The sequence below is a fragment of the Salarias fasciatus genome, chromosome 7, assembly GCF_902148845.1.
Source record: "Salarias fasciatus chromosome 7, fSalaFa1.1, whole genome shotgun sequence".
NCBI lineage: Eukaryota > Metazoa > Chordata > Actinopteri > Blenniiformes > Blenniidae > Salarias > Salarias fasciatus.
Window position 1 is genome coordinate 32,035,270 of NC_043751.1, and position 24,974 is coordinate 32,060,243.

The following is a 24,974-nucleotide window of genomic DNA, read 5'->3' on the forward strand; positions in this document are numbered from 1 at the left end:
TGATCGAGCCAGAGCCTGGATTCATACCAGGATTCAGTTTCTGGCTTTGTGGAGTGCTGAGACAACACGGACAGCGTTCCGGTAAAGTCTACGGTCGTAGATCTGCCAGCTGACATGTCAGAGTTAAACTCCATCCAGAATGGAAGTCATTGAACCGGTTCGGCCCGGCGGACCCGGTACCGGGTCCAGCCGTCCGCTCCACTTCACCGAGGGTAAAAAGAGACCAGAATGCTGTGAGGAGGATTTCTTTCAACTGTGTCTCAAACCAGACGCCTTAACCTCAGCGACTGACGCTGCAGCTGCTCTTTGACCCCCCCCCCCCCCCCGGCTCCAGACACAGAACGCTCCAGAACCAGAACCGTCTGCTCCTCCATGCTGGGTCTCTATCGCACTTTAAGAGACAGCAGCAGAACCTTCTCTGACCGAGCGCCTCCCAGCAGGACCACAGCGTCACGCCTCAGATCATGTCTCTGACACGTCTTCACCAAACCTCAGCTGTTCAACCAAACACGCCATGCTTCATGTCCTCGCCGCTCTGCGGTCTTTTCCCATCCATCCCGCTCCTCCGACCAGGATCAGGGAAATAATCCTCTCCAATAGAGAAAGAGCTTCATGCGCCTGAATGCTTGTTTTCACTCCAACATGGCGGCAACTACCCAGCGTGCATTGCGAGGCCGGGTGCGTGACGTCAGCTGCAAATACTCTATATCGCAGTGTCCACCAGGGGGGGCTGCAGACAGGCTGAGGCTCCGGAGACTCCAGCTCAACACCAAACAGCAGTAACACTGATCGGCTGTAATTCCACTGCTCAGAGTTTATTTATTATTATTATTTATTATTTTATTTATTTATTTATTTTTTGGATGAAGCAGGAGTCTGAGTCCCTGCAGCAGGATTAACTAATCCAGGATCAGAGACTGATCAGGCTCATCCAGTCCAGAAGCATCTTCAGGATGAACCTGCAGTGAACCGTCAGCTGATGGGAGCATCGTGTCCTGATTTCATTAGGGCTATTATGGGATGTGTGTGTGTGTGTGTGTGTGTGTGTGTGTGTGTGTGTGTGTGTGTGTGTGTATAACTCAGTCTGCGGTCTGTGTGTCTGCAGGATGCGCCGCCTGTTCTCCATGACGCTGTTGCTGCTGGTGTTGTTGACCTCCGGCTCTCAGGCCAACAGACGCGCCAAAAACCACAGAGGTGAGTCTGAGCCAATCACAGCTCCAGCTCACTGAGGCCCCGCCCCCACAGCACGTCCCACCAATCAGCAGCAGGGACCTGTGCCAGGGCGCAGCCGCTCTCGGTCGATCGAAGGGGATCTGAACAGATTCTGGTTCTCAGAAACCGGATCAGATGATCCAGTTTTAATTAATTTAATTCAATTCAATTCGCCTCATTTCGTGTTTCTGCTTTTATTTCTATTCTGTTCTCGACCCGTTCTTCTGTTTCAGCAGGTAAAGGAGACTCAGGCTGCCGAAGCCTTCAGAGTCAAGATAGAACAAAATAAAATAGAACAGAACAGAACAGGATCAGGATTATTTAATCCAGTGCAGCTTTGAACAGAACGAGGGATTACCTGATCCTGGACCACAAGACCGGATCCTGAGATCCAGGATCCATGTAGCAAACGGCCCAGGTAGTGGAGGAGGAAGGTGCTCTATGAATCTGTGTGTGTGTGTGCGTTTCCCTATCCTTGTGGGGACCAAATGTCCCCACAAGGACAGTAAAACCTGCTCGATGTGCCTTGTGGGACCTTCTTCCGGTCCTAATGAGGGAAACAGTGTTTTCTTGACCATGTTGTTTCTTCAGGGTTCGGCTGTGTGGTGGTCTGGGTCAGGGTCAGGGTCAGGGTCTGGGTCTGGGTCTGGGTCTGGGTCAGGTCAGGGTCAGGGTCAGGGTCAGGGTCTGGGTCTGGGTCTGGGTCTGGGTCAGGTCAGGGTCAGGGTCAGGGTCTGGGTCTGGGTCTGGGTCTGGGTCTGGGTCTGGGTCAGGGTCAGGGTCTGGGTCTGGGTCTGGGTCGGGGTCGGGGTCGGGGTCGGGGTCGGGGTCGGGGTCAGGTCAGGGTCAGGTCAGGGTCTGGGTCTGGGTCTGGGTCTGGGTCTGGGTCTGGGTCAGGGTCAGGGTCTAGGTCAGGGTCTGGGTCTGGGTCTGGGTCGGGGTCGGGGTCGGGGTCGGGGTCTGGGTCTGGGTCTGGGTCTGGGTCAGGGTCTGGGTCTGGGTCTGGGTCTGGGTCTGGGTCAGGGTCAGGGTCAGGGTCAGGGTCAGGGTCAGGTCAGGGTCAGGGTCAGGGTCAGGGTCAGGGTCAGGTCAGGGTCAGGGTCAGGGTCAGGGTCAGGGTCAGGGTCAGGGTCTGGGTCAGGTCAGGGTCAGGGTCAGGGTCAGGGTCAGGGTCAGGGTCAGGGTCTGGGTCAGGGTCAGGGTCAGGGTCTGGGTCAGGGTCAGGGTCAGGGTCAGGGTCTGGGTCTGGGTCAGGGGCTAGGAAATGCATTATGTCAATGAGTGTCCTCACAAGGATAGAAATACAAACCTGTGTGTGTGTGTGCAGGGGGGAACCAGCAGAAGTCCCGCCCCCCCTCCGGCTGCTCTCCTGCAGAGACTCGCTTCGGGACCTGTGTCCCGGATCAGGGGGACTGCGGGGACGGACTGAGGGACGCGGAGTGTCTGGACCAGGTCCACAAGATCCACTGCAGGGTGGCCTGCAACTGGAAGAAGGACATCAGTGAGACACACACACACACACACACACACACACACACACGCACACACACACACACACGCACACACACAGTTCCGGGACGTTGACAGACGTGTGTGTCCCTGCAGGTGACTGTAAGTACAAGTTCTCTCCGTGGGGCCCCTGTGACCCCGCCACCAGCACCCGCAGCCGCTCCGGCAGCCTGAAGAGGGCGCTGTTCAACGCCCAGTGCCAGAGCAGCGTGACGGTGTCCAAACCCTGCTCCGCCCGGGGCAGGAAGGGCCGCGGTGAGGCCGCGCACACACACACACACACACAGAAACACTACACCGACTGAACACATACAACACAGACTAGGGGTGTTCAACCTGCGGCTCTGGAGCCACACGGGGCCCTTTCATTCCTCTGCATGCTGTTCAACATGATTCATCACTCTTCATTTGAAAGGGACTCAAAACAGGTGAAAGTGAAATTGGGAAATAGCTAAAACCACAAGAACTGGAGGGAAAAAATGAGCAAACAATTTCAAAAACCTGAAAGGTTTTAAATTTCTTTGAGAAGAAAGTGAACTGCAGTTGTAAAAAGCATGCCGAAAGAGGTCAAATGGTTAAAACAGCTAAAATGTTAAAATTGCCAAAAATAGCGTAAAAAGAGAAGCAAAACTGTTACAATCAGAAACAAAAATAGGTTCAATGTAGTAAAATGTTCACTATTTTGAACTGTAGTTAAAACATCATAAATGCATTGAGAGATGTAGCTTTAGTGTCCAAATGAAAACTACATATTAAAGTCAATAAGCTGAGTTCGCCTCATTTTAAAAGTTAATGTTCTTTGTGGCTCCAGACCAAGTTGAGTTGGCAGAAAGTCACAAAAATGGCTCTCGACTGAACACTGCAGAGATGGTTTTGTTGGTCTTTTTTTGAGATGATGAACTTTGTGTTTCTGTTCTTCAGGAGAGAAGAAATAAGAGATGAAGCAGACCCCCCCACCCCCCCACCCCACCCCCGTCTAAACGTGGACATGTCCTCTGGGTGTAGAACAACCTTCTAGCTGTAGATGTTTCTAACTGCATAATGACCAGTAGAGGTTTTGACAGTAGTTTATAGTGAACTAACCGAAAACTGGATCCAGACCCAGACCCAGACCCGGATCCAGACCCTCAGCAGCTCCAGGGTCGGCTCACAGGAAGCTTCCAGACTCGGCGGCTTCGGACGGAGACGTCTGAACCTTCGGACGTCCAGCTGGAGACGACTGACGCTGCAGATGAAACTTGTACAAATGAACAGATTAAAGCTGTACAGTGTTTTAACGAGTCTGTTTCTACACGTTCATTTCCATTTTACCGGCGGTCCTCGGTGACGGCGCTGCCGCTCCTCAGACCCTCCCACCCAGAACCTCCATCTCAAACAGACTCTGCACTCTGATTGGTTGAATCATCACAGGAGTGGACTCACCTTGAGCATGCTGTAAGATCCTAGAAACCACCGAGTCTCGAGTGAGAACTGATTCATGAGGCACATTCAGAAACGGCAGAAATCTGCAACGTCACACACTTTAAACACACCCCGACTCACACACAGGAAACACACTCTGCTCACCTGAGCGCTGGAAATGTGACGCGAGGAACCGAAGACCTCTGGGAGCAGAAACGGCCTCAGCTGGTGTTCGTGTGATTAAAGGACTCATATCGACCAATCAGAAGCAGCAGCTGGGTTTGATGTAACCTTTAATTGAGTTAAAATCCATCGTCAAACACAAGCAGTACTGAAGCAGGTGTCAGGTGTCACTTCAGGTGTCATGTTAAATTCCAGGTGTCGCTTCAGGTGTCAGGTGTCGCTTCAGGTGTCAGGTGTCGCTTCAGGTATCAGGTGTCACCTTAAGTGTCGGTTCAGGTGTCAGGTGTCGCTTCAGGTGTCAGGTGTCACCTCAGGTGTCGGTTCAGGTGTCAGGTGTCACCTCAGGTGTCAGGTGTCACCTCAGGTGTCGCTTCAGGTGTCGCTTCAGGTGTCGCTTCAGGTGTCAGGTGTCGCTTCAGGTATCAGGTGTCACCTCAGGTGTCAGGTGTCACCTCAGGTGTCAGGTGTCACCTCAGGTGTCAGGTGTCACCTCAGGTGTCGCTTCAGGTGTCGGTTCAGGTGTCAGGCGTCACCTCAGGTGTCAGGTGTCAGGTGTCACCTCAGGTGTCGGTTCAGGTGTCAGGTGTCGCTTCAGGTGTTGCTTCAGATGTCATGTTAAATTCCAGGTGTCACTTCAGGTGTAAAGCCTGGACCCTCCAGGACCGGGACAGGACCCTGATGTTGGACCTCAGGAGCGCATGTTTGGGCGGCAGCACAGCAGGCTGCAGAAGGTCCTCCGGAAGGCGGCGTTGCACAGGGCGTAGCAGCAGGGGTTGATGGCGCTGTTGACGTAGCACAGCCAGTACCCGGCGGTCCACAGCGGCTCCGGGACGCACACGTGGCAGAAGGCGGCCACCACGGCCATGACGTTGTACGGCGCGCAGGTGAGGACGAAGACCAGGAGGATGGCCAGGATGGTCCTGGTGACCCTCCTCTCCCTCGCCGCGGCGCGCCGGCGCCGCCGCTCCTCAGACTGGAAGCTGAGGCAGGAGGAGAACGCCGCCGACGCCGAGCGGTGCAGGTCGGCGCTGGACGAGGACTCGTCCTCCACCCTACCGTCACCCCCGTCGGCAACGCAGCAGGAGGCGCAGGGAGGGCACTGCTGAGGAGACGGTGTCAAATTACCAAGGAGGTGATGATGATGATGATGATGATGAAGATGATAAGGATGAAGATGACGATGATGAAGACGATGATGAAGATGATGACAGTGATGATGTTGATGGTGAAGATGAAAACAATGACGATGATGAAGATGATGATGTTGATGAAGACGACGATGAAGATGAAAATGATGATGATAGTGATGAAGGTGAGAATGATGATGGCGATGTAGATGATGATGACAATGATACTGAAGATGCTGGTGAAGATGATGAAGATGATGATGAAGATGATGATGATGACGATGATATTGAAGATGAAGATGATGAAAATGATGTTGACGATGGAGATGATGACAATGAAGAGGCTGATGAAGATGACGACGATGAAGATGATTGTCATGATGATGAAGATGATGATGAAGATGACAAAGATGAATATGAAGATGACGATGAAAATGATGAGGATGTTGAAGATGAAGATGCTGGTGAAGATGATGAAAATGATGCTGACGAAGATGATTATGTCGACGAAGATGAAGATGACGAAAATGATGATGATGAAGATGATGAAGGCAGCCCACCTGTCTCCACCTGCTCTTCACCTGGGCGCCTCCTGCAGGACTCTGACTGTCGCTCTGCTTCCTGCGGGTCTTGGCCGCACTGGACTCTGATTGGTTGAGAGAGAGGTCAGAGGCGGGGTCACTGCCCACGACGCTCCGCCTCCTGAACAGGAGGTCCCTGGCGGTGGGGCCGGCGGTGGGGGTGGGGGTGGGGGTGGGGCGGGGCCTTGGCCCGCGGCTGGCGGCCGACAGGCGGCCGTAGAGGCCGATCATGGCGAGCGCCGGCAGGAAGAAGGAGGGCAGCGCGGTGGCGAGCGTCGCCGCCGGGCTCTCCAGCAGCCGGATGTAGCAGGCCCCCTCGGGGACCAGGCGCCGGCCGCCGGAGCTCTGCCGCCACAGGATGGCGGGGGCCCACAGCGTCACCGACAGCGTCCAGACGGCGCCGATCATCAGCGCCGCCGCGCCGCCCGTCCGCCGCGCCGGGTAGCCGACGGGCCGCGTCACGCACAGGTAGCGGTCCAGGCTGATGAGCAGCAGGTGCAGCACGGAGGCGGTGCTCAGGGCGTAGTCCAGCACCAGCCACAGGTCGCACAGCGCGGCGCCCAGCGGCCAGCCGCCGCTCAGCCGGTACAGCGCGAACACGTTGACGGACAGCAGCCCCACGGCCAGGTCGGCCGCCGCCAGGCTCAGCAGGAAGCGGTTGTGCGGCGTGCGCAGGCGGTGGTCGGCCCTGATGGATAGGATGACCAGCGCGTTGCCCAGCACCGTCACCGCGCTCAGGGAGGCGGTTACCATGACAACCAGCACCAGCTGAACCCTGCTGAACGGACCAGAGGCGTTCCCGAGGGGGCGGAGCCAAGAGGACGCGTTCAGGGCAGGAGGACCGCCCATGCTGCTAGACACACACACACACACACACACACACACACACACACACACACACACACACACACACACACACGTACTTCTATAGTTGTGGGGACATTCATTGACATAATGCATTTATTGACCCTGAACCTTAACCATCAGAAAGAAAAGCCTAACTCTGACCCCGACCTGAGCCCTGACCTAAACCCAGTTCTAACCCAGGATTCCAGTCTTAATCCTCATAACGGTCTGTCAGAACACGAGAACAAAACATGTCCTCAGTCTGTTGGTTAAAAACTCATTCTGGTCCTCACTGTTCACTATATACACAAAAACACACACACACACACACACACACACACACACACACACACACACACACACACACACACACACACACACACACACAAACACGTTTGTATTTCTATCCTTGTGGGGATCGTCCATTGACTCCCATTCATATCTAGCCCCTAACCCTAACCCAGACCACAACACAGCCGAACCCTAAAGAAATGTTTTTGACCTTTTTCTTTTTTCAGTAACAACAACATGGTCAAGAAAACACTGTTTCCCCTCATGGGGACCCAAAAAATGTCCCCACAAGGCACATCGTGCAGGTTTTCCTATCCTTGTGGGGACATTTGGTCCCCACAAGCATAGAAAAACTCGTATACACACACACACACACACACACACACACACACACACACACACACACACACACACACACACACACACACAGCAGCTGCATCACTACATTCAGAGCAGTAGCATAGTTTACCTGAGACGCTGCTCCAGTCTGTCAGCAGGTGGAGGAGCAGGTGGAGCAGCCGGAGGAGCAGGAAGAGCTTGTATGAGGAGATGAAGAGGAGGAGCAGGTGGAGCGAGTGAAGAGTGAAGAGGCGGAGGCTCCGCCTGTCGGCTCCTCCCATCATGTCAGGACTGCTGCTGTTTACTCCATCAGACAGAAACTGATGAGTGTGACGAAAGGTCAAAGTTCACTGGATCCTGACTAGGGCTGGGCGGTATAAACCGTATGTGATATAAATTTGGCCCACGGAGGGATTTTGGTCATACCGCCCAACTGCGATAGCACATTACGTCCTCTGGGTGGCAGTAATGTAACTGTTTAGATGCTCGTTCCCCGAAGAAGAAGAACACAACCGCAGCAGCGATGGCGGCTTCACTCAGACAGTGACTCCGCCCATCAACCTGTCGGCATCCAGCTCCTCCTGAACCTCCTTCTTTACCTGTGAAACACCTGAAACCCTCTGATTCAGAGAACAGCCTGAGCTGCAGCTGCTGCTGCCTTCAGGGACGCTTCGTAAAAGTAGCTGCTGGTAGCGGAGCCTCTTTCAGCTGTTAGCTTAGCTGTTAGCTTAGCTGTTAGCCACCGACGAGCGGGGATCAGTCAAAAAAATTGGCACGACGCCAAATCAAGTTGCAGACCCCTGATCTGTCATCTGGACCTGGTTTGGATTCAAAGTAACTTGTCTTCTGTGATTTAATAGTTTAAAAACTATTTCCTGCTTCCATGCTTTCACCATGGGCCGTGGTAACCATCGACTGTTAGGCTGAAATTTATATATCCAATTATACCATGATCTATACCGTCTACCGTGTAAGTTTCAAATTACACCGTGATATAAATTTTAGGCCATATCGCCCACCCCTAATCCTGACCCCATGATGGAACATGAACCTTCGGAACCGCTAAAGATGGGCCACAGCGCCACCAGCTGGGCTTTATTTTGAAAACCTAACATGAGCATTGGCTGGCAGGAAGTTCATGGCCAACAAGCAGAGAGCGGTGTCTGGGCTCCACCCTCCACCACCCCGCATCACCACGAGCCACCCAGCCTGACCACTGCAGGAAGAGCCTCACTGGTCCTGAATCCACTGCAGCCGTGGCGAGCATCAGCCACGGCTAGTCAAGGCTTGGTTGGCAAACAATTGTCTTAGCCTTAATGAGGGTAAAACTGAGGTAATTGTACTTGGACAGATCGATCCCAGCTGAGATCTGGGCCACTTTACACACCAAACCCTCAGTCACCAGCCTTGGCGTCACTGTTGACAGTGATTTTAAATTTGTCAAGCAAGTAAATGCCGTCGTCAAATCGGGCTTTTATCATCTTCGGCTTTTATCTAAAGTTAAACCATTTTTAACTTTTAAATCTTTTGAACAGGTTATGCACGCTTTTATCTCTTCTCGTTTGGACTGCTGTAACGCACTTTACTCAGGCATCAGCCAGAACGCTCTCTCCCGCTTACAGTTAGTCCAAAACTCTGAGGCACGCCTTTTAACTGGGAGGAAGAAATACCATCATATAACCCCCATTTTAGCATCCTTGCACTGGCTCCCTGTTCGTTTCAGAATTGATTTAAGATTTTATTGTTTGTGTTTAAAGCCTTAAGCGGACTGGCCCCTCGGTACATCTCAGACCTCATCCAGATTTACCAGCCTCAGCGCGCCTTGAGGTCTGAAGGCCAGCTCCAGCTCGAGGTGCCTAAGACGAGACTTAAGACCCGAGGGGACAGGGTCTTCTCTGTGGTTGGTCCCAAACCCTGGAACGCTCTGCCCCTCCACGTCCGAACAGCTCCCACAGTTGAGTGTTTTAAGTCTCGTCTTGAGGCCCACTTTTATTCTCTGGCTTTTAACACCGTGGAGTTGTGTGGTCCTCTGGGTTTTTAATCCTATTTCTATATTGTGTTACATTTTATTATTTTATTCTGATTTTTTTTTTTATGGCTTTTTTATTGTGTCATGTTGAATTTGTTGTCTGTGCAGCACTTTGGAAACTGTCTTTAGTTGTTAAAATGTGCTATATAAATACATCTGGATTGGATAGCCTGAATCCACTGCAGCTGCGGCTAGCATTAGCCTGAATCCACTGCAGCTGCGGCTAGCATTAGCCTGAATCCACTGCAGCTGTGGCTAGCATTAGCCTGAATCCACTGCAGCTGTGGCTAGCATTAGCCTGAATCCACTGCAGCTGTGGCTAGCATTAGCCTGAATCCACTGCAGCTGTGGCTAGCATTAGCCTGAATCCACTGCAGCTGTGGCTAGCATTAGCCTGAATCCACTGCAGCTGCGGCTAGCATTAGCCTGAATCCACTGCAGCTGCGGCTAGCATTAGCCTGAATCCACTGCAGCTGCGGCTAGCATGAGCCTGAATCCACTGCAGCTGCGGCTAGCATTAGCCTGAATCCACTGCAGCTGCGGCTAGCATTAGCCTGAATCCACTGCAGCTGCGGCTAGCATTAGCCTGAATCCACTGCAGCTGCGGCTAGCATTAGCCTGAATCCACTGCAGCTGCGGCTAGCATTAGCCTGAATTCACTGCAGCTGTGGCTAGCATTAGCCTGAATCCACTGCAGCTGCGGCTAGCATTAGCCTGAATCCACTGCAGCTGTGGCTAGCATGAGCCTGAATCCACTGCAGCTGTGGCTAGCATTAGCCTGAATCCACTGCAGCTGCGGCTAGCATTAGCCTGAATCCACTGCAGCTGTGGCTAGCATTAGCCTGAATCCACTGCAGCTGCGGCTAGCATTAGCCTGAATCCACTGCAGCTGCGGCTAGCATTAGCCTGAATCCACTGCAGCTGCGGCTAGCATTAGCCTGAATCCACTGCAGCTGCGGCTAGCATTAGCCTGAATCTGCGCTGCTTATGATCTGACATTACAAAAAACAGTGTTTACAATGATTTTTTGGGGGGGAAACTGCAACAACCTGTAGGGCGGTGCCAAAACCCCGCAGGGCAGCGTCAGGGTTGTGTGTCCGTCAACACACCCGGACCTGCAGCATGCTCCGCCCCCCTCCTGGGTGGAGGTCAGTTCAAGGTCACAGCAGGACGAGTCGACAACAGAAAACCTCTGAAAGCTTTTTAATGACATCGAAAAGTCAAAACAGCAGAACTGTACAAAGTCCAGTCTGACGGAGGAGGAGGAGGAAGAGGAGGAAGAGGAAGAGCAGGAGGAGGGGGAGGGGGAGGAAGAGGAGGAGGAGGAGAAAGAAGAAGAGGATGAGGAGGAGAAGCAGGCCTCTGGAAGAGCGGGGGGGGGGGGGGGGGGGGGAGTAACAGCGGCAGGAGCAGCAGGAGCTCCTGGTGGTTCCTCGGGTTCCTTCACAGACACTAACAGCTGCATCATGTTCATCAAGTAGATCCAGGAGGAGCGTTCAGGTCGTCACGGTAACACACACACACACACTCACTCACACACACACACACACACTCACTCACTCAGGAGGAGGTGTAGCTGCTACTCTCCAGATGAAACTTTGCTTCCTGGTAAATTGTAGAGAACATCTGCAGAACCTCCACTGTTCCACCGAGCTGTACAGACGTTCTCCAGACGTTCTCCAGACGTTCTCCAGACGTTCTCCAGATGTTCTCCAGACGTTCTCCAGATGTTCTCCAGATGTTCTCCAGACGTTCTCCAGACGTTCTCCAGATGTTCTCCAGACGTTCTCCAGATGTTCTCCAGATGTGAGGCGAGGAACGTGGCTCCTGTGTGACTGACTGAGAGAAGGTGTGCAGTAGTACAGAGTTCAGTGTCACAGCCTCAACGCCAGTCCTGAGTTCAACTTCCTGTCAGCTGCTGGGGGCGGGGCCAGCTGAAAGGGGGTGGGGCCAGGCAATGGGAGGTGGGTGGAGGAGGGGCCAGATGAAGGGGGCGGGGCCAGCTAACAGGAGGGCTAGCCTCACAGCTAGCGTTAGCACTGATCCCACACCAGCTTCAGGACCCTGTGGGCGGAGCCTCTGACTGTCAGGCTCCTCCTCCTTCCTTTCAAACTCACATCAGCAGCCACACACACACACACACACACACACACACACACACACACACACACACACACACGGTCTCCACGACGTTTCCTTTTGGTCGTTCACTCCGCTTGTACACACACACCAGCGTTTCTCTTGCTGTCCTCACAAGTACAGCTAAACCACCGCCGTCGACCTGCAGGGCGGCGCCGCCGCCGGCCCAACCATTCGGTTCCCATGATGCTCTACAGGTTTTAAATAAACATTAAAAAGCAAGGGTGTGTGTGTGTGTGTGTGTGCAGTCTCACACACTGCTTTTCATTTTCAACCTTTAGAGGAACATTGATCCTGACCTGTGAAACCGAATCGACTGAAGAGGAAGAAACTACCCATGATGCTCTGCAGGGACATGAACCCCTGCCACTCAGTGTTTCACTGCTTTGTGATAACAGGTCGAGTCCCTGAGCTCCAGCTCGCCGGGCCCCGCCCCCGCCTGGCCCCGCCCCTCCCCGCCGGGCGCTCCGGCTCGCTGCAGGTCGACACGCCGTCGAAATAAGTCAACTCAAGGCGCCGCCGTGAAAAAAAAACCAAGGTCGCTCACTAAAACACAAAGACAAGGCGGGCTCGGGGCTCAGTGATTGGACGCTTCAGCACAAGCACACGGCCACCTCAGCCTCACTCAGCACCAATCACACGGCAGCGCGGCGGCGGGTTCAGTCTCGCCTGCTCCTTCGGTCACGGCGCCGCCAGACGACCTCCAGGTTAAAAAAAACAACCGATGGCTTTCAAAATAAGAGTAGAAACACTTTCAGTACGCAGTTCATGGTCACATGACCCACGGCGAGGCTCCGCCCCCTCCGCCCCAGCCCTTACTGACGAGGAATGAGGGTTCCACTGGAGAAAGGGGCGGGGCTTATCTTCAGCTCCAGGTGGGAGACCCAGTGTGGGGCCAAGCAGCAGCACCTGTGTGTGTGTGTGTGTGTGTGTGTGTGTGTGTGTGTGTGTGTGTGTGTGTGGGGTAAGGCTTTGTAGCGCTCGGGATCGCTCCGCCTGCAGGACCACTACCTGCTGTAGGGGTCACCGTGGTAACCATTATCCCTGCCCCCAGCAGGCAGGGTGTTGGAGGAGGGGGCGGGGCCTGGCGGCGGCTCGGCGTCCGGCCGCCCCGCCTCGAACACGTCGTCCATCTCCAGAGGGAGGCCGGGCGGGGGCGGCCCCGGCAGACCCCGGGGGTCCCAGCCGGCGCCGGCCGGGGGCGGGGGGCGGGGGAAGGCCGGGGGCGGGGCCTCGGCGGCGGCGGCGGCGGCCCGGGTCTGCGAGCCGCGGTGGATGCGGTGGCTCACGATGATGTTGTTGCCGAAGCCGCCCATGGACGCCATGGTGGTGCTCTGCTCGCGCTGCACCACCGCCGTCATGCCGCCCTCCGCGATCAGCCGCCGGATCCGCGCCAGCGCGTCCTCCCCGGAGCCCGGGTCCGAACCCTCGCCTGCAGGACGCACAGGGGGGCGCCGTCAGGGGGGAGGGGAGGGGGGCGGGGCGGGATCAGGGGGGAGGGGAGGGGGGGGCGCTCGTACCTGCCCCTGCTGCTGAGGCGATGCTCTCAGTCGACGTTCCTCCGTCCAGAGCGCCACTGCTGCTCGGCAACGCCTCGCTGGTGGGCGGAGCCTCAGGAGGGTCTGATTGGATGAGAGAGTCAGCGCTTGTGTGTGTGTGTGTGTGTGTGTGTGTGTGTGTGTGTGTGTGTGTGTGTGTGTGTGTGCGTGTGTGTCTGTACCGGGCGGCGGCGGCAGCCGGGATGCGCCCGCCTCCGGCAGCTCGCGCTCCGTCTGCGTCTCGGCGTTCTGCAGCTGGACGACGGGCGTCTGCGTCCCCTGTGACGTCACGGAGGGGGCGGGGTTTCTGGGCTGCAGACCAATGGCGTTCATCAGCCCCATGTCTCTGTCCAGCCTCCACCCGGACCGGCTGGGCCTGGGGGGGGATACACGCACCGCCGTCAGGGGCGGAGCCTAGAGAGGCAGCTTGACACGCCCACTGTGATGTCATCAGAACAGGAGGAAGTGGGCTGTTGGGCGGAGCGGCGCGGTGCCACAGTGGTTTGCACACCACAATTAATGACCGTATTGGCCTGAGAATAGGACCGAGGTTTTTTCCACAAACTATTTGTACTACAATCCAGCACTAGACTGTCGTTACACCTCCGCACCACTAGATGGAGCCAGAGTCCCGGGGAGCTGGACTGCCTCTGCTGCATGCAGTGGCTCCGCCCCCCGCTAGGGGGAGCTAGTGAGCTGGACAGAGAGTCAGCCTGCAGCAGTGAGAGAAGAAGACTGAGCAGTGCGGCTGCTGGTTTTTCTGAGCTTCATTTCAAACAGCATCCAGAATACCTGCCTGTCAGTACTCGAGTATTTTAGCTGATGTTCAGGATGGAGGTGGAACTGATACTTGTGAGTTTGTCAGTTTGTTTTGAAGTTTCAACGCAGATGCTAATTCCGTTAGCATGTCAATGGCGTTTCCATTAATAGTTAGCATTGAGCTAGCGGCTTTGATTTTAAATACTGACTGGTTTAGCCTCTGGACAGCGGTGTGTTGTGGTCCGTCTTGTGTTTGTTTGTCTGGTTACTTTCAGTTTTACAGCCTTCAGGAGGAAGTCAAACACTCGGACCAGCTGACATCTGAAGAACTGCTCTCCACAGGCCAAACTGAATCCAACATCCACGGAGGGCAGAGGGATGCTCGGGCCGAGGCGGCGCCAGGACGCCAGGCGTCAGGCGGAGGACACGGGCGGGACGAACGGGAATCCGTCCATCGCTCAGTGCCGTCCAGCTCATCGGCACTGCGGCGGTGAGAAGGCGGAACCTGGTTTTTAATGTTTGTTTCTGTGCAGCCACGACCAGTCCAGACCGGGTTCCGCAGCCTCCAGGACCAACAGAACCCTTCAGGGACGTTCCTCCGGTCCAGCTGATCTGAAGCCGTACAGAACCTTTAACCTTTAACCTTTAGAATGAGAACCTTTTCTTTATCCAATAGTTTCTTTGGTCCGGTTTATTCTGGATAAACAGTCATTTCCGTGTTTGCTGCTGTCTGGACCCCGGTGACCCGAGGCGGCGCAAGAACAACATATTGGAAAACATCTACATCTGAGAGGTCATGCATTGTGTTTATTTTGAAACTTCCGGGTGAACTTCCTGTCTGGTGCTTTCCCAACGACGGTGAATTCACAAGGTTTTGAAGTGGCGGCGTAGAAAATAGACATTAACGCTGGTGTCCGGACTGTTGAAGGAAAGAGAGTTTTAACCCAACGTCGAGGCTCCGCCCTCCCTCTGCTTTAGTGAGGACCAAGCCACGCCCCTTTAACTGTGCACGCTCATTATCCGTGGAGTGAAAATGAGCGCCTCCAGTCCTGCAGCATCCTCCATGTTGAGCCGTTTCCGGTGGACGTTCAGCAGACGGTGGATTTATCTGCTGCAGCTGACTCTGACTCTGGCTGCAACACGGAGACTGACGGCAGGACAAGGCGCAAGCTCACAGTCTATTGGCTGAAGCTGACCGGCGCTTTTTCGGATAACATGGGGGTCTCTGAGACGAAGGCGGGGCTCATAAATACATTTTTATATTGCTTTATGCTAATATTACATTATAGCATCGAACCAGACGGACACATTTAAGCTCCGTTAAAAAATGATTCTTACGTTGGAAACGAACGGAAACTCCGGACACCAGCTTTAAGCGGAACTCCAGCGCCGTGGCGCTGGCGCTTCTGGGACGCGGCGTGACGCTGCGCTTTTGTGTCCGGTGGAATTTAGGGGTTATGAAGACGCATCTGCACAGCTGAAACTCCAGTTCAGAACAGAGAAGCTTTCATTATTTCTGCTCCGGATTCCAACAGCTTCGCTCTTCTCAAGGTTCTTTCACTGACAGTGTAGAAACTTCAGCAGTTTGAACCGTTTCACCCTCTTTGAGCAGTTTGAGCTTTTTCCACCCATATTTTATTTTTAAGAAATTGGAGACGTTTCAGGTTTTTTCAGCCGTTTGATCATTTTTCCTCCAGTTCTTGTGGCTTCAGCTGTTAGACTTCAACCTGTTCTGAACCCCTGTAGAACCCAGACTGGCGAGTGGTTCTGAACAGTCTGAGGAGGAGCCGTGATGAAAACAGGCTCAATAGCTACTATTTATTATTATTATTATTTATTTAAATAGGCGTGAACCTGTCAGTGGAGCTGATCTGGAATCGGCTTCAGGAAACACTATTTTCTTGAATTAAATCAACTGGTAGTTCTCAGGCTGACGGGACACCGACAGACGCCTCACAACGTAAAGGACCCCGGTCTGATTCCGGGTGATTCTCACCCCGGGCGGTCCGAACCGCGAGTCCGGCTGCTGCCGCCGGGCCCGCCGGAGAACAGGGGCTCAGCGGTGGAGTCGCCGGGACTGTCCCCGTCACTGCGGTAGAACCTGGACACACACACACACACACACACACACGCACACACACAGCTGGTTAATCCACTTCCACTCAGGGCGGCGTCTTCCTGGAGCGCCCGCGCTGACCGGAGGTAATGAGCGTCCTCGCTAACGAGCTTCCTGCTCAGAGGAAAATCACATCAGGGGGGAGCGGCGAGGGGAGAGTAACGAGAGAAAGGTCTGCGCTCTGAGCTGTGTGTGTGTGTGTGTGTGTGTGTGTGTGTGTGTGTGTGTGTTCTTGTAGACTTTTTTCTCTTCACAAACAGCAGAACAGACGAACCCTGTCAGAGGGTTCTCAGCCGTCCTCCAGGTGTGGACGAGCAGCGGCGACGCTCGGCGATCTGCAGCGCTGTAACCGGGACGTTACCCGCCGTGGAGCCCGTTACTCCTGATGTCACATTAGATCCTTTCCCACCGGGCATAAAACCGGTTGGAACCCGCCGACAGCGGCTCCTCGCGGCGGAGGGACCGGGTCCATCGACCCTGCAGGAGACCCGGGTTCAAACGGCTTGGCTCTGCTCGGCTTTAGTGGGAGGGCACATCTGGGAATATACATGATGACGCGGCCGTAGCGGACTACGCTAGCATGGCTACGTTAGCGCGCTAATTGTTGTTTTTAGACACGGTGTGAGATTTCCTTCGTCACGACGACCAGCTTTCAGAGAGCTGCTCCTGATCCGGGACGAGGACATTCGTCCTCGGCTAACGGGGACGGAGCTCCTCTGCGTTGTTTACTTTGGCCTTGCTCCGTCACGCTGATGATGTCATCACCGTGGGACACCATCAGCGGGGGAAAATACAGCGACGCGGCTCGCGAGCAGGCAGTTAGACCCGGGTCTGCAGGCGGAGGGTTCGCAGGTCGACCCGCTAGTGTCAGTGGGAATGGGGGCGTCGCAGTAGCGATCTATGACCACTAGAGGGCTCTGCCTCCCCTGAACTCCAGTCCCTCACAGCCCCAGCACACCTGGCGGGTCTCGGACTGAAGGGCCGGTTCTGTTCTCTTCATTTGTCGTCTGGAAATCCCTCAAGCTAGCTATAAAGAGCTAGCTAACTAGCTAGCAGCAGCAGTGTCGCTCCCTCCAGCTTGTTGGGCTGTTTCCATGGCAACTGGTCTCTGCTGCCGTAAACCAGCGCTTCCTGACTCCGCCTCCACCTCCACCCAGCAGTGTTTCCTCTCAGCCAATCAGAGGAGAGGAGTTCGGAGGGTCTTCCCTCTGCTTCGTTCGGACGACTTCATTTCCTCTCGTCCGCTCAGGGGAGGAAACCAGCTGCAGGTTTCTCGTTTGATGTTCAGGTTGCTATGGTGGTTGCTACGGACACAACAAACAGGGAGGAAGTCGATGCGTCAAGAACTGACGCTGCTCTCCTCTGATTGGCTGTGAGACAAAGCTCCGCCTTTCCCTCGCTGCCTGCCATCCAGGTCTCTCTCTCTCTTTCTCTCCAGGTGTCTCTCTCTCTCTTCACTCTTCAGGTCTCTCTCTCTCTCTCTCTCTCGACCAGACAGAGAAGAAACAGCATGTCGCCCTCTGCTGGAGGAGGACTGGAACCTCCCTTCAACCCGGAATGAAAACACTCCCTCACACTCACACACACACACCGTCACACACCGTCACACACACACAGCGTCACACTCACACAGCGTCACACAGCGTCACACTCACACAGCGTCACACTCACACAGCGTCACACACACCGTCACACACAGCGTCACACACAGCGTCACACACAGCGTCACACACAGCGTCACACTCACACAGCGTCACACTCACACACAGCGTCACACACAGCGTCACGCTCACACAGCGTCACACTCACACAGCGTCACACTCACACAGCGTCACACTCACACAGGCCTGCAGATGACCAGGTCCCCCTTGTTGGTCCCGTAGGCCAGGCCCATGCCGGGGTCGGGCAGCCAGCGGGCGGAGTTGATGCTGACGTGGCGCCGCTGGTCGGGCGCCATGGGGTACACCACGTTGAACACCATCTGCAACACAGCGGCGCCGGTCACACACACACACACACACGGGGGGCTGCCCGGGCCGACGCGGTGAACGGGTCACCCCCCCCTCACCCTGATGGAGGTCTCCCCCCCGTGCGGCTGCTGCAGGCGGAAGACTTGCGCCACCATGTGGTCGGTGGTGGGGTGCAGCAGGATGCGGCGCGACGCCAGGCCCACCATGACGTAGCAGCCCAGCGGGGACAGGCTGACGGAGATGGCGTTGGGACCTGAGGGAGAGGACGGGGTTCAGAGGACGGCCGGCGGAGCGTGGCGCCCGGCGGCGGCGGCGGCCTACCGAATCTCTTGGTGTACAGCATCTCGCCCAGGTTGTGCGCCGCCAGCGAGTAGATGGCCAGGATGCCCTCGTCGGGGAAACCCCGCTGGCTGCTGGGAATGAAGACGGCCAGCAGCTGACCGTCCGCGGAGATGTCGCAGCTGGCGTCGTTGTAGATCTTACAGTTTGGCACCAGGACGTTCACCGAGGCTGCGCACACACACACACACACACACACACACACAGACAGGTTTATTTTACTTTAAACACGGGGGGGGGGGAGTGGGGGAGTAATCAGATTACTGCTGGGCGGACCGTTGCTGATCTCTGGCAGGTCGAACTTGGTGAAGTCCCACCACTGCAGCCGGTAGGTGGTGTTGGCGATGTTACTGGCTACAGCCGACTGGCCGTCTCCGATGGACGCTCCTGCACACACACACACACACACACACACACACACACACACACACACACACACACACACACACACACAGAGTTCAGAACTGCTCTGACAGAGGAGAGAGTGTGTGTGAGTGTGTGTGTGTGTACCAGCCAGCACTCTGTTGACGGAGGAGTGTGTGGCGAGGCCGGGCTGTCCTCTCTCGTGGAAGATTCCGGCGTAGGGCAGGTACTCAGGCAGCAGGAAGCGTCTGCAGGAGGAACCAGAGCAGAGTGAAGACGGGACAGAGGACGGTCTGGACAGGAGGACAGACAGAGGACGGTCTGGACAGGTTCTATCTCCAGACGGTACTCTCATCACTACTGAAGGAGCAGAACCTCCACCGACCTTCAGCCCATCCTGACCTCTGACACTTAGGCTCAATCCCATTTCTCCCTCTAGCCCTCCCCCTTGCCCCTCCCCCTTTGAAACGGAGCGCTGAGGGGTGGGGCCTAAAGTAAACCCCTCCGAATTGGAACACCCCTCCGACAATCACGTACGTCATCAGTGGTCGCCGCTGCCGATGACGGAGGCAGAAGCGTCAATTGTTTGCCGAAGAAGAATGTTTTTCTTACATTTTAAAACTTTATTGACAAAATACTGACATTTAGGAACTTCTTTGGTTGCGGACGCCGCCATCTTGCCGATCTTGGAAGGCCTTCTGAGAAATCTGTCATCCAGTGGCGAGGGGCGCTTGTTTTGTTCGCCTGGACCGTGACTGGCAGGCGGGGTTATTTCACTTCAGCATTGGCGGGGGCGCTCGTTTCCACACCCACGCATTCCAGACGGGCGGTGTTGAAGAAACCAGCTGATTGAAAATAATCGTCTATCTGTTGTGGTTGGAATGCGCCTGGAATGTGTGGGTGTGGAAACGAGCGCTCCCGCCAATGCGGAAGTGAATTAACCCCGCCCGCCAGTCACGGTCTAGGTTGACAGAACAAGCGCCCCTCGCCATCGGCCGCCACTGGATCATACCCCTCCATGTGAAGTGTGCCTCTCGAGAATCTCCGTTTGGAGGCGCGACTGGCCCTCCTTCTTCCCCCCCCCCCCCCCGTCATGATGACAGTCGGGACACCCTCCCCTCCACGTGAACGCGCTAAACAAGGGGAAGGGCCGAGGGGGAGGGCTGAGGGGGGAAATGGGATTCAGCCTTACTCTGAAACGACAAACTCACTCTTCATCTACAAACTGATGTCCAGGCTGGCAGAGCCTCCACCCGCCTCCACCCAGCCTTACAATCCACGCTACACCACCTCCAGCAGTCCGACAGCCTGCAGCGTCCGTCTGGAGACGCATCACTGGAGCGTTAGCCTGGAGCTCTGTAGCATGTAGCATCACTGGAGCGTTAGCCTGGAGCTCTGTAGCATGTAGCATCACTGGAGCGTTAGCCTGGAGCTCTGTAGCATGTAGCATCACTGGAGCGTTAGCCTGGAGCTCTGTAGCATGTAGCATCACTGGAGCGTTAGCCTGGAGCTCTGTAGCATGTAGCATCACTGGAGCGTTAGCCTGGAGCTCTGTAGCATGTAGCATCACTGGAGCGTTAGCCTGAAGCTGTTTAGCATGTAGCATCACTGGAGCGTTAGCCTGGAGCTCTGTAGCATGTAGCATCACTGGAGCGTTAGCCTGAAGCTGTTTAGCATGTAGCATCACTGGAGCGTTAGCCTGAAGCTCTGTAGCATGTAGCATCACTGGAGCATTAGCCTGAAGCTGTTTAGCATGTAGCATCACTGGAGTGTTAGCCAGAAGCTGTTTAGCATGTAGCATCACTGGAGCGTTAGCCTGAAGCTCTGTAGCATGTAGCATCACTGGAGTGTTAGCCTGAAGCTGTTTAGCATGTAGCATCACTGGAGTGTTAGCCTGAAGCTCTGTTGCACTGCTGTGCGGAATCAAACCGGGCACCGGGGGAGGAGCTGAGTGTGGAGCAGTGTTTGGCCCGTCAGGCCGGCGGGTGGACACTCAGAGACTCACCGAGGCACGAAGCGGCCCAGAGACGGCGCCGACATCCTGGCGTTGCGGGTCGTCCTGTGTCTCGCCCGTTCTCCGCCGTCACTGCGAGAAGAAGAGGAAGGCGGCGTTACTCCGCCCGTCTCCACGGCGACCGCCTCCCCGGCCGCTCCGCCCGGACACCTACTCCAGCTCCTCGAAGTCCACGTCGCCTCCGTCCACGGAGCCGGGGGCGGCGCCGGCCGGGCCGTCGGAGGACGAGGACATGACCCGCAGCCGGTTCTGCTGGTACCGCAGGGAGCGCTGGCGGATGCTGTCCCGCCGGGACAGGTACTGGATCATCCTCTGGGCGTAGTAGGCCGCTGGAGACAGGCTGCAGGGGTGGAGGGCAGGTCAGGACACCACCCGACCACACCACCCGTCACCACAAGAGGTCACTGCACCACCCGTCACAATAAGAGGTGGGTGGAGTCGAAACTGGAAGCAGCCTGGGGGGGTGTTACGGGGGCTGGGGGGTTGGGGGTCAGGGCGGAGGGTTTGAGGGGGGTTGGGGGTCAGGGCGGAGGGTTTGAGCTGGGTTGGGGGTCAGGGCGGAGGGTTTGAGGGGGGTTGGGGGTCAGGGCGGAGGCCTACCGGGCAGGGTCGGGGTAGATGGGGTGGTCTCTGGATCCCGACACGTCGTAGCGAGACAACGACAACAGAGACGACTCTAAAAGTCTCCTGCAGGAAACAAAGAGCAGCAGGTTAAACATGGAGACCCGTCAGGAGGACCGCAGGGGGTCCGGGGTCAGTGGGGGGACGGGTACCGATCACGAGTGAACCAACACAGTACCTCCTGGAACCGGTTCTGCTTTAATGGTAACGAAAGCTCATTCCCTGCTGGCAGCAGACGACTTACTGATGGATGCTAGCATGCTAATTTCTAATGGCCCACTAATCGATGACAGCATGCTAACGGATGCTAGCCCGCTAATGGATACCAACAAGCTAATGGATGCCAGCGTGCTAAACGATGCTAGCATGCTAATGGATGCTCAGGGTTTCCCTCAGTGCTTTATAGGCCTGGCTTTACTCCACAGAAACAACAAACACTGAAAGAACAGGAGAATATTAATAACTGTCAGCAATCTAATCGTTTTTCTTTAGTTTTTCATTCAAAAAGTAGACGAGGTCAGACAGTCCAGCAGAGACCTCTTCAGCCTCTGAGTCCCTGATGTTTGCACTTTATTTTTGCTAATTTATTTTACCTTTAAATGTGAACAGCAATGCCTTGTTTTAAGATTCATTAGGATTTAACTTAACTGAAAACAACTGATATTTATTTTAATTGTATTTTTTGTGTTTAAAACTTTATTTTAAGATTATGCCTTTATGTAAGACTCTGCATTTAAGTCATATTTATAAATGCTTACAATAACACAAAACAGTTAATTTCAAATTATCTGTCAACTTTTAACTTTTTCTTGTTGTTTCATAAACACGGCGGGCTTCTCCGGCAGTCCAACCACCGGGCTGAGCTGGTTCTCCGGGGAAACCCTGGATGCTGGTGCACTAATGGATGATAGCATGCTAATGGATGCTAGCGTGCTAGACGATGCTAGTGCGCTAATGGATGCTAGCGTGCTAATCGATGCTGGTGCACTAATGGATGCTAGCGTGCTAACAGCGGCAGCCGGCGCTCTGCGGCTGCTCTCTCCTTCCTGATCAGGATTCTTCAGAATCTGCATCTTATTTTGAAAAGCGGCGCCATGCTCTGCAGCACTTCCTGGTCCGGCCTGCTTTGTTGACCTGCTAGCGGCCGACGCCGTCACGCTCCTGTACGGCAATGCTGCGTTCAGGTACGGCGTGGAAAACTCCCTACTCTTCCTCTGCCTCGCAGCGATGCCTTCAGGTTCTGAAACTCGGTACCGCTGACTTCACAAGAACCGGTTCTCAGTGGTACCGACGGGATCGGCTCGGATTCAGAACCCGGCGCCAGTCGGTCCACGGGGTCTCACCTCCTCAGCGAGTCCTCGTCGGGGGGGTCTACAGGCATTTCTTGGCTTAAGGCCTCCGGTGGCTCGCCGGCGCGCCCGGCGGCGGCGGCGGCGGCGGCCTGGCGGTACACCCGCTCCCACTGCGCCGTGTCCTGGTTGTACACCAGCCCCACCGTCTGCTCGCCCGGCCCGCCGGGGGGCGGGGCGATGGGGAACGCCACCGCGCCCCCCCCGGGAGGGGGCGGCCGCTCGCCGGGCTCCGGGCCCGCCCGTCTCTCCGCCTCCAGGGTCCTCCGGTCCTCGGCGAGCCAGGAGGACGAGGACGGGGCGGGGGGCGGGGGCGGCGGCTCCAGGGGGGGGCCGGCCGAGGTGGACGAGGCCTGGCTGGTGCGCTCCCAGCGCTGCGAGTCGTGGTTGAAGGTGAGCAGGTTGTGGCAGGCGCGGCAGCGGTTCAGGTGGCCGCGGCCGGCCGGCGGCGCCGGCGGCACGTTGTTCTCCAGGCTGTGGGCGGACGGCGGCGGCGGGAGGGGGGGCTGGTAGTGGATGATGGCGGGGGAGGGGGACGGCCCGGGCCCGGCCCGGTCCGGGTCCAGGTTGTTGTTGAGCAGCTCCGGGCCCGGCTCGGCGCCGCCCAGCGGCGGCTCCAGCTCCTGCATGCGGTCGAACTCCATGAAGTAGCGGCTCAGGTTGCACTGCAGCACGTTCCGGAAGGAGGCGGAGCTCCCGCGGGCGCCGTCCCAGAACGGGTGGTGCCCGCTGCTGGTGCCCGCCGCGTCCCGGGCGCCCGCCTCGCCCGGCGGCGGCGGGAAGCCGCGGCTGTCCGAGGCGGAGGTGTAGACGGGGGAGTGGGCGGAGCCGTCCTGCTGCCGGAGCACCGACAGCAGGCTGATGGAGGAGGAGGAGGAGGTGCGGGGCGGCAGCACGCCGCCGCCGTCCCGCACGCCCAGCAGGTTCCGGGTCCAGTCGGGTCCGGGTCTGAGGGCGGAGGAAGACGGGGTCAGGGCGCGGTGGGCGGAGCCGGCGGCATCGGGGGGGCGGCGGTCCGGGCCGTACCTGTTGGCGGGGTGCGGCTCCAGGACGCTCGCCGCCGCCGCCGCCGCGTTCAGCGACGCCCCGGCGCTGTAGTACACCGAGGTGAAGGCCGACGCCCGCTCCGACGGCGGCCGGGGCTCCGTGCGGGCGGAGCCGAAGGTGGGGGCGGGCTGCGGTGGCTGCGGGGCGTCGGGCGCCGCCGCCGGAGGGCCGTCGGCGGCGAGGGAGGAGACGCGCGCCGCGGAGCAGCGGCCGCACAGGCACACCATGCCCAGGTGCTGCGTGCAGCCGGGGAACGGCGCCGCGCGCTCTACGCCGCCGTACGGCGCCAGCGGCACGCCGGGGCCCTCCGCCGCCGCCCCGCCCCCGCCGTCCGACAGCGGCCGCGGCGGCTCGGCGGCGGCGCCCGGCGAGCGGGACAGGATGTGCAGGAAGTTGTGGAGGATGGGCGTGCGGCGGACCGGCTGCGAAGGCAAGAAGGAGCGCTGGCGGAAATGAGGCATCTCCACACTGTCCATGGGAACCTCCGAGTCCTCGTCGCTCTGAGAACACACACACACACACACACACACACGCCTGGTGAACACACACACACACACACACAGCGGGGGAGGACGGCGTGCCGGGCGGCGAGCGTCACCTGCTGGTTGGACGGGTTGACGATGGCGGTCAGCAGGTTGTGGCCCAGCGGGTCGAAGCGCACCAGCCTGAGGAGGAGAGACAGGGTCAGGGGGGGGCGGGGCCAGGCGGCGGGCGGGGGCGGGGCCACTGACCGCACGCGCTCCGTGTCGCTGCCCGTCTTGACCACGGCGAACGGCTCCGGCCGGCTCCAGTCCCAGAAGTGCAGCTCGTTGTTGGTGGCGATGAGCAGCAGCTGCGCCGTCGGGTGGAACGCCAGCGACGCCACCGCCACGTTACTGTCGGTGAACCAGCTCTCACTGCCACCCTGAGGGGGCGGGGACGGGGGCGGGGACGGGGACGGGGGCGGGGACGGGACGGGGACGGGGACGGACGGGGGGGGACCGGGACGGACAGGGACACAGGGACGGAGACACACACACATCCAGATGAGTCCAATACATTGATGCAGCAGTAAGCCCCGCCCCCCCACCATGGATCTGGACTCTGATTGGTCCCCGCCCCGGTCTCAGGTCGACTCACATGAAGGTCCCAGATCCGGACTTCCCCGTCAAGGCAACCCGAGGCCACCAGGCCGGGGATGGTGGGGTGAAAGGTCACACAC

General features: G+C 56.9%; 4 protein-coding genes across 5 annotated transcripts in view; 1 reads left to right on the top strand and 3 right to left on the bottom strand.

Annotated features, from left to right (window-relative positions):
- The first annotated feature begins 1,106 nt into the window (after positions 1 to 1,106).
- Positions 1,107 to 3,026, top strand: mdkb (midkine b). Its single transcript, XM_030096976.1, has 3 exons — positions 1,107 to 1,194; positions 2,540 to 2,713; positions 2,818 to 3,026. Exons 1-3 carry the CDS (start codon positions 1,107 to 1,109, stop codon positions 3,024 to 3,026), a joined length of 471 nt encoding a protein of 156 aa, XP_029952836.1.
- Positions 3,027 to 4,993: 1,967 nt separating this feature from the next.
- On the bottom strand, positions 4,994 to 6,862 carry chrm4b (cholinergic receptor, muscarinic 4b). Its single transcript, XM_030096977.1, has 2 exons — positions 5,993 to 6,862; positions 4,994 to 5,407 (listed from the first exon to the last, which is right to left on the bottom strand). The coding sequence occupies exons 1-2, from the start codon at positions 6,860 to 6,862 to the stop codon at positions 4,994 to 4,996; spliced, it is 1,284 nt and encodes a 427-aa protein (XP_029952837.1).
- Positions 6,863 to 10,705: 3,843 nt separating this feature from the next.
- ambra1b (autophagy/beclin-1 regulator 1b) overlaps positions 10,706 to 24,974 on the bottom strand; it is a 20,628-nt gene continuing 6,359 nt past the window's right edge. For both annotated transcript variants that reach the window (XM_030096203.1, XM_030096204.1), the window contains 17 exons: positions 24,893 to 24,974; positions 24,505 to 24,677; positions 24,372 to 24,438; positions 23,753 to 24,273; positions 22,721 to 23,674; positions 21,357 to 21,443; positions 20,911 to 21,096; positions 20,748 to 20,828; positions 18,890 to 18,990; positions 18,656 to 18,766; positions 18,362 to 18,550; positions 18,139 to 18,293; positions 17,912 to 18,051; positions 15,951 to 16,055; positions 13,378 to 13,571; positions 13,178 to 13,279; positions 10,706 to 13,089 (listed from right to left, as the gene is read on the bottom strand). The exon at positions 24,893 to 24,974 is cut by the window's right edge and continues 102 nt beyond it. In XM_030096203.1, coding sequence (XP_029952063.1) covers positions 12,665 to 13,089; positions 13,178 to 13,279; positions 13,378 to 13,571; positions 15,951 to 16,055; positions 17,912 to 18,051; positions 18,139 to 18,293; positions 18,362 to 18,550; positions 18,656 to 18,766; positions 18,890 to 18,990; positions 20,748 to 20,828; positions 20,911 to 21,096; positions 21,357 to 21,443; positions 22,721 to 23,674; positions 23,753 to 24,273; positions 24,372 to 24,438; positions 24,505 to 24,677; positions 24,893 to 24,974 — 3,673 coding nt within the window. In that variant the 3' untranslated portion in view covers positions 10,706 to 12,664. The remainder of the gene's footprint in view (positions 13,090 to 13,177; positions 13,280 to 13,377; positions 13,572 to 15,950; positions 16,056 to 17,911; positions 18,052 to 18,138; positions 18,294 to 18,361; positions 18,551 to 18,655; positions 18,767 to 18,889; positions 18,991 to 20,747; positions 20,829 to 20,910; positions 21,097 to 21,356; positions 21,444 to 22,720; positions 23,675 to 23,752; positions 24,274 to 24,371; positions 24,439 to 24,504; positions 24,678 to 24,892) is intronic.
- nox5 (NADPH oxidase, EF-hand calcium binding domain 5) overlaps positions 24,281 to 24,974 on the bottom strand; it is a 21,243-nt gene continuing 20,549 nt past the window's right edge. The window contains 1 exon segment of the mRNA XM_030096299.1: positions 24,281 to 24,307. The gene's annotated coding sequence lies outside the window, so the exon portion shown is untranslated.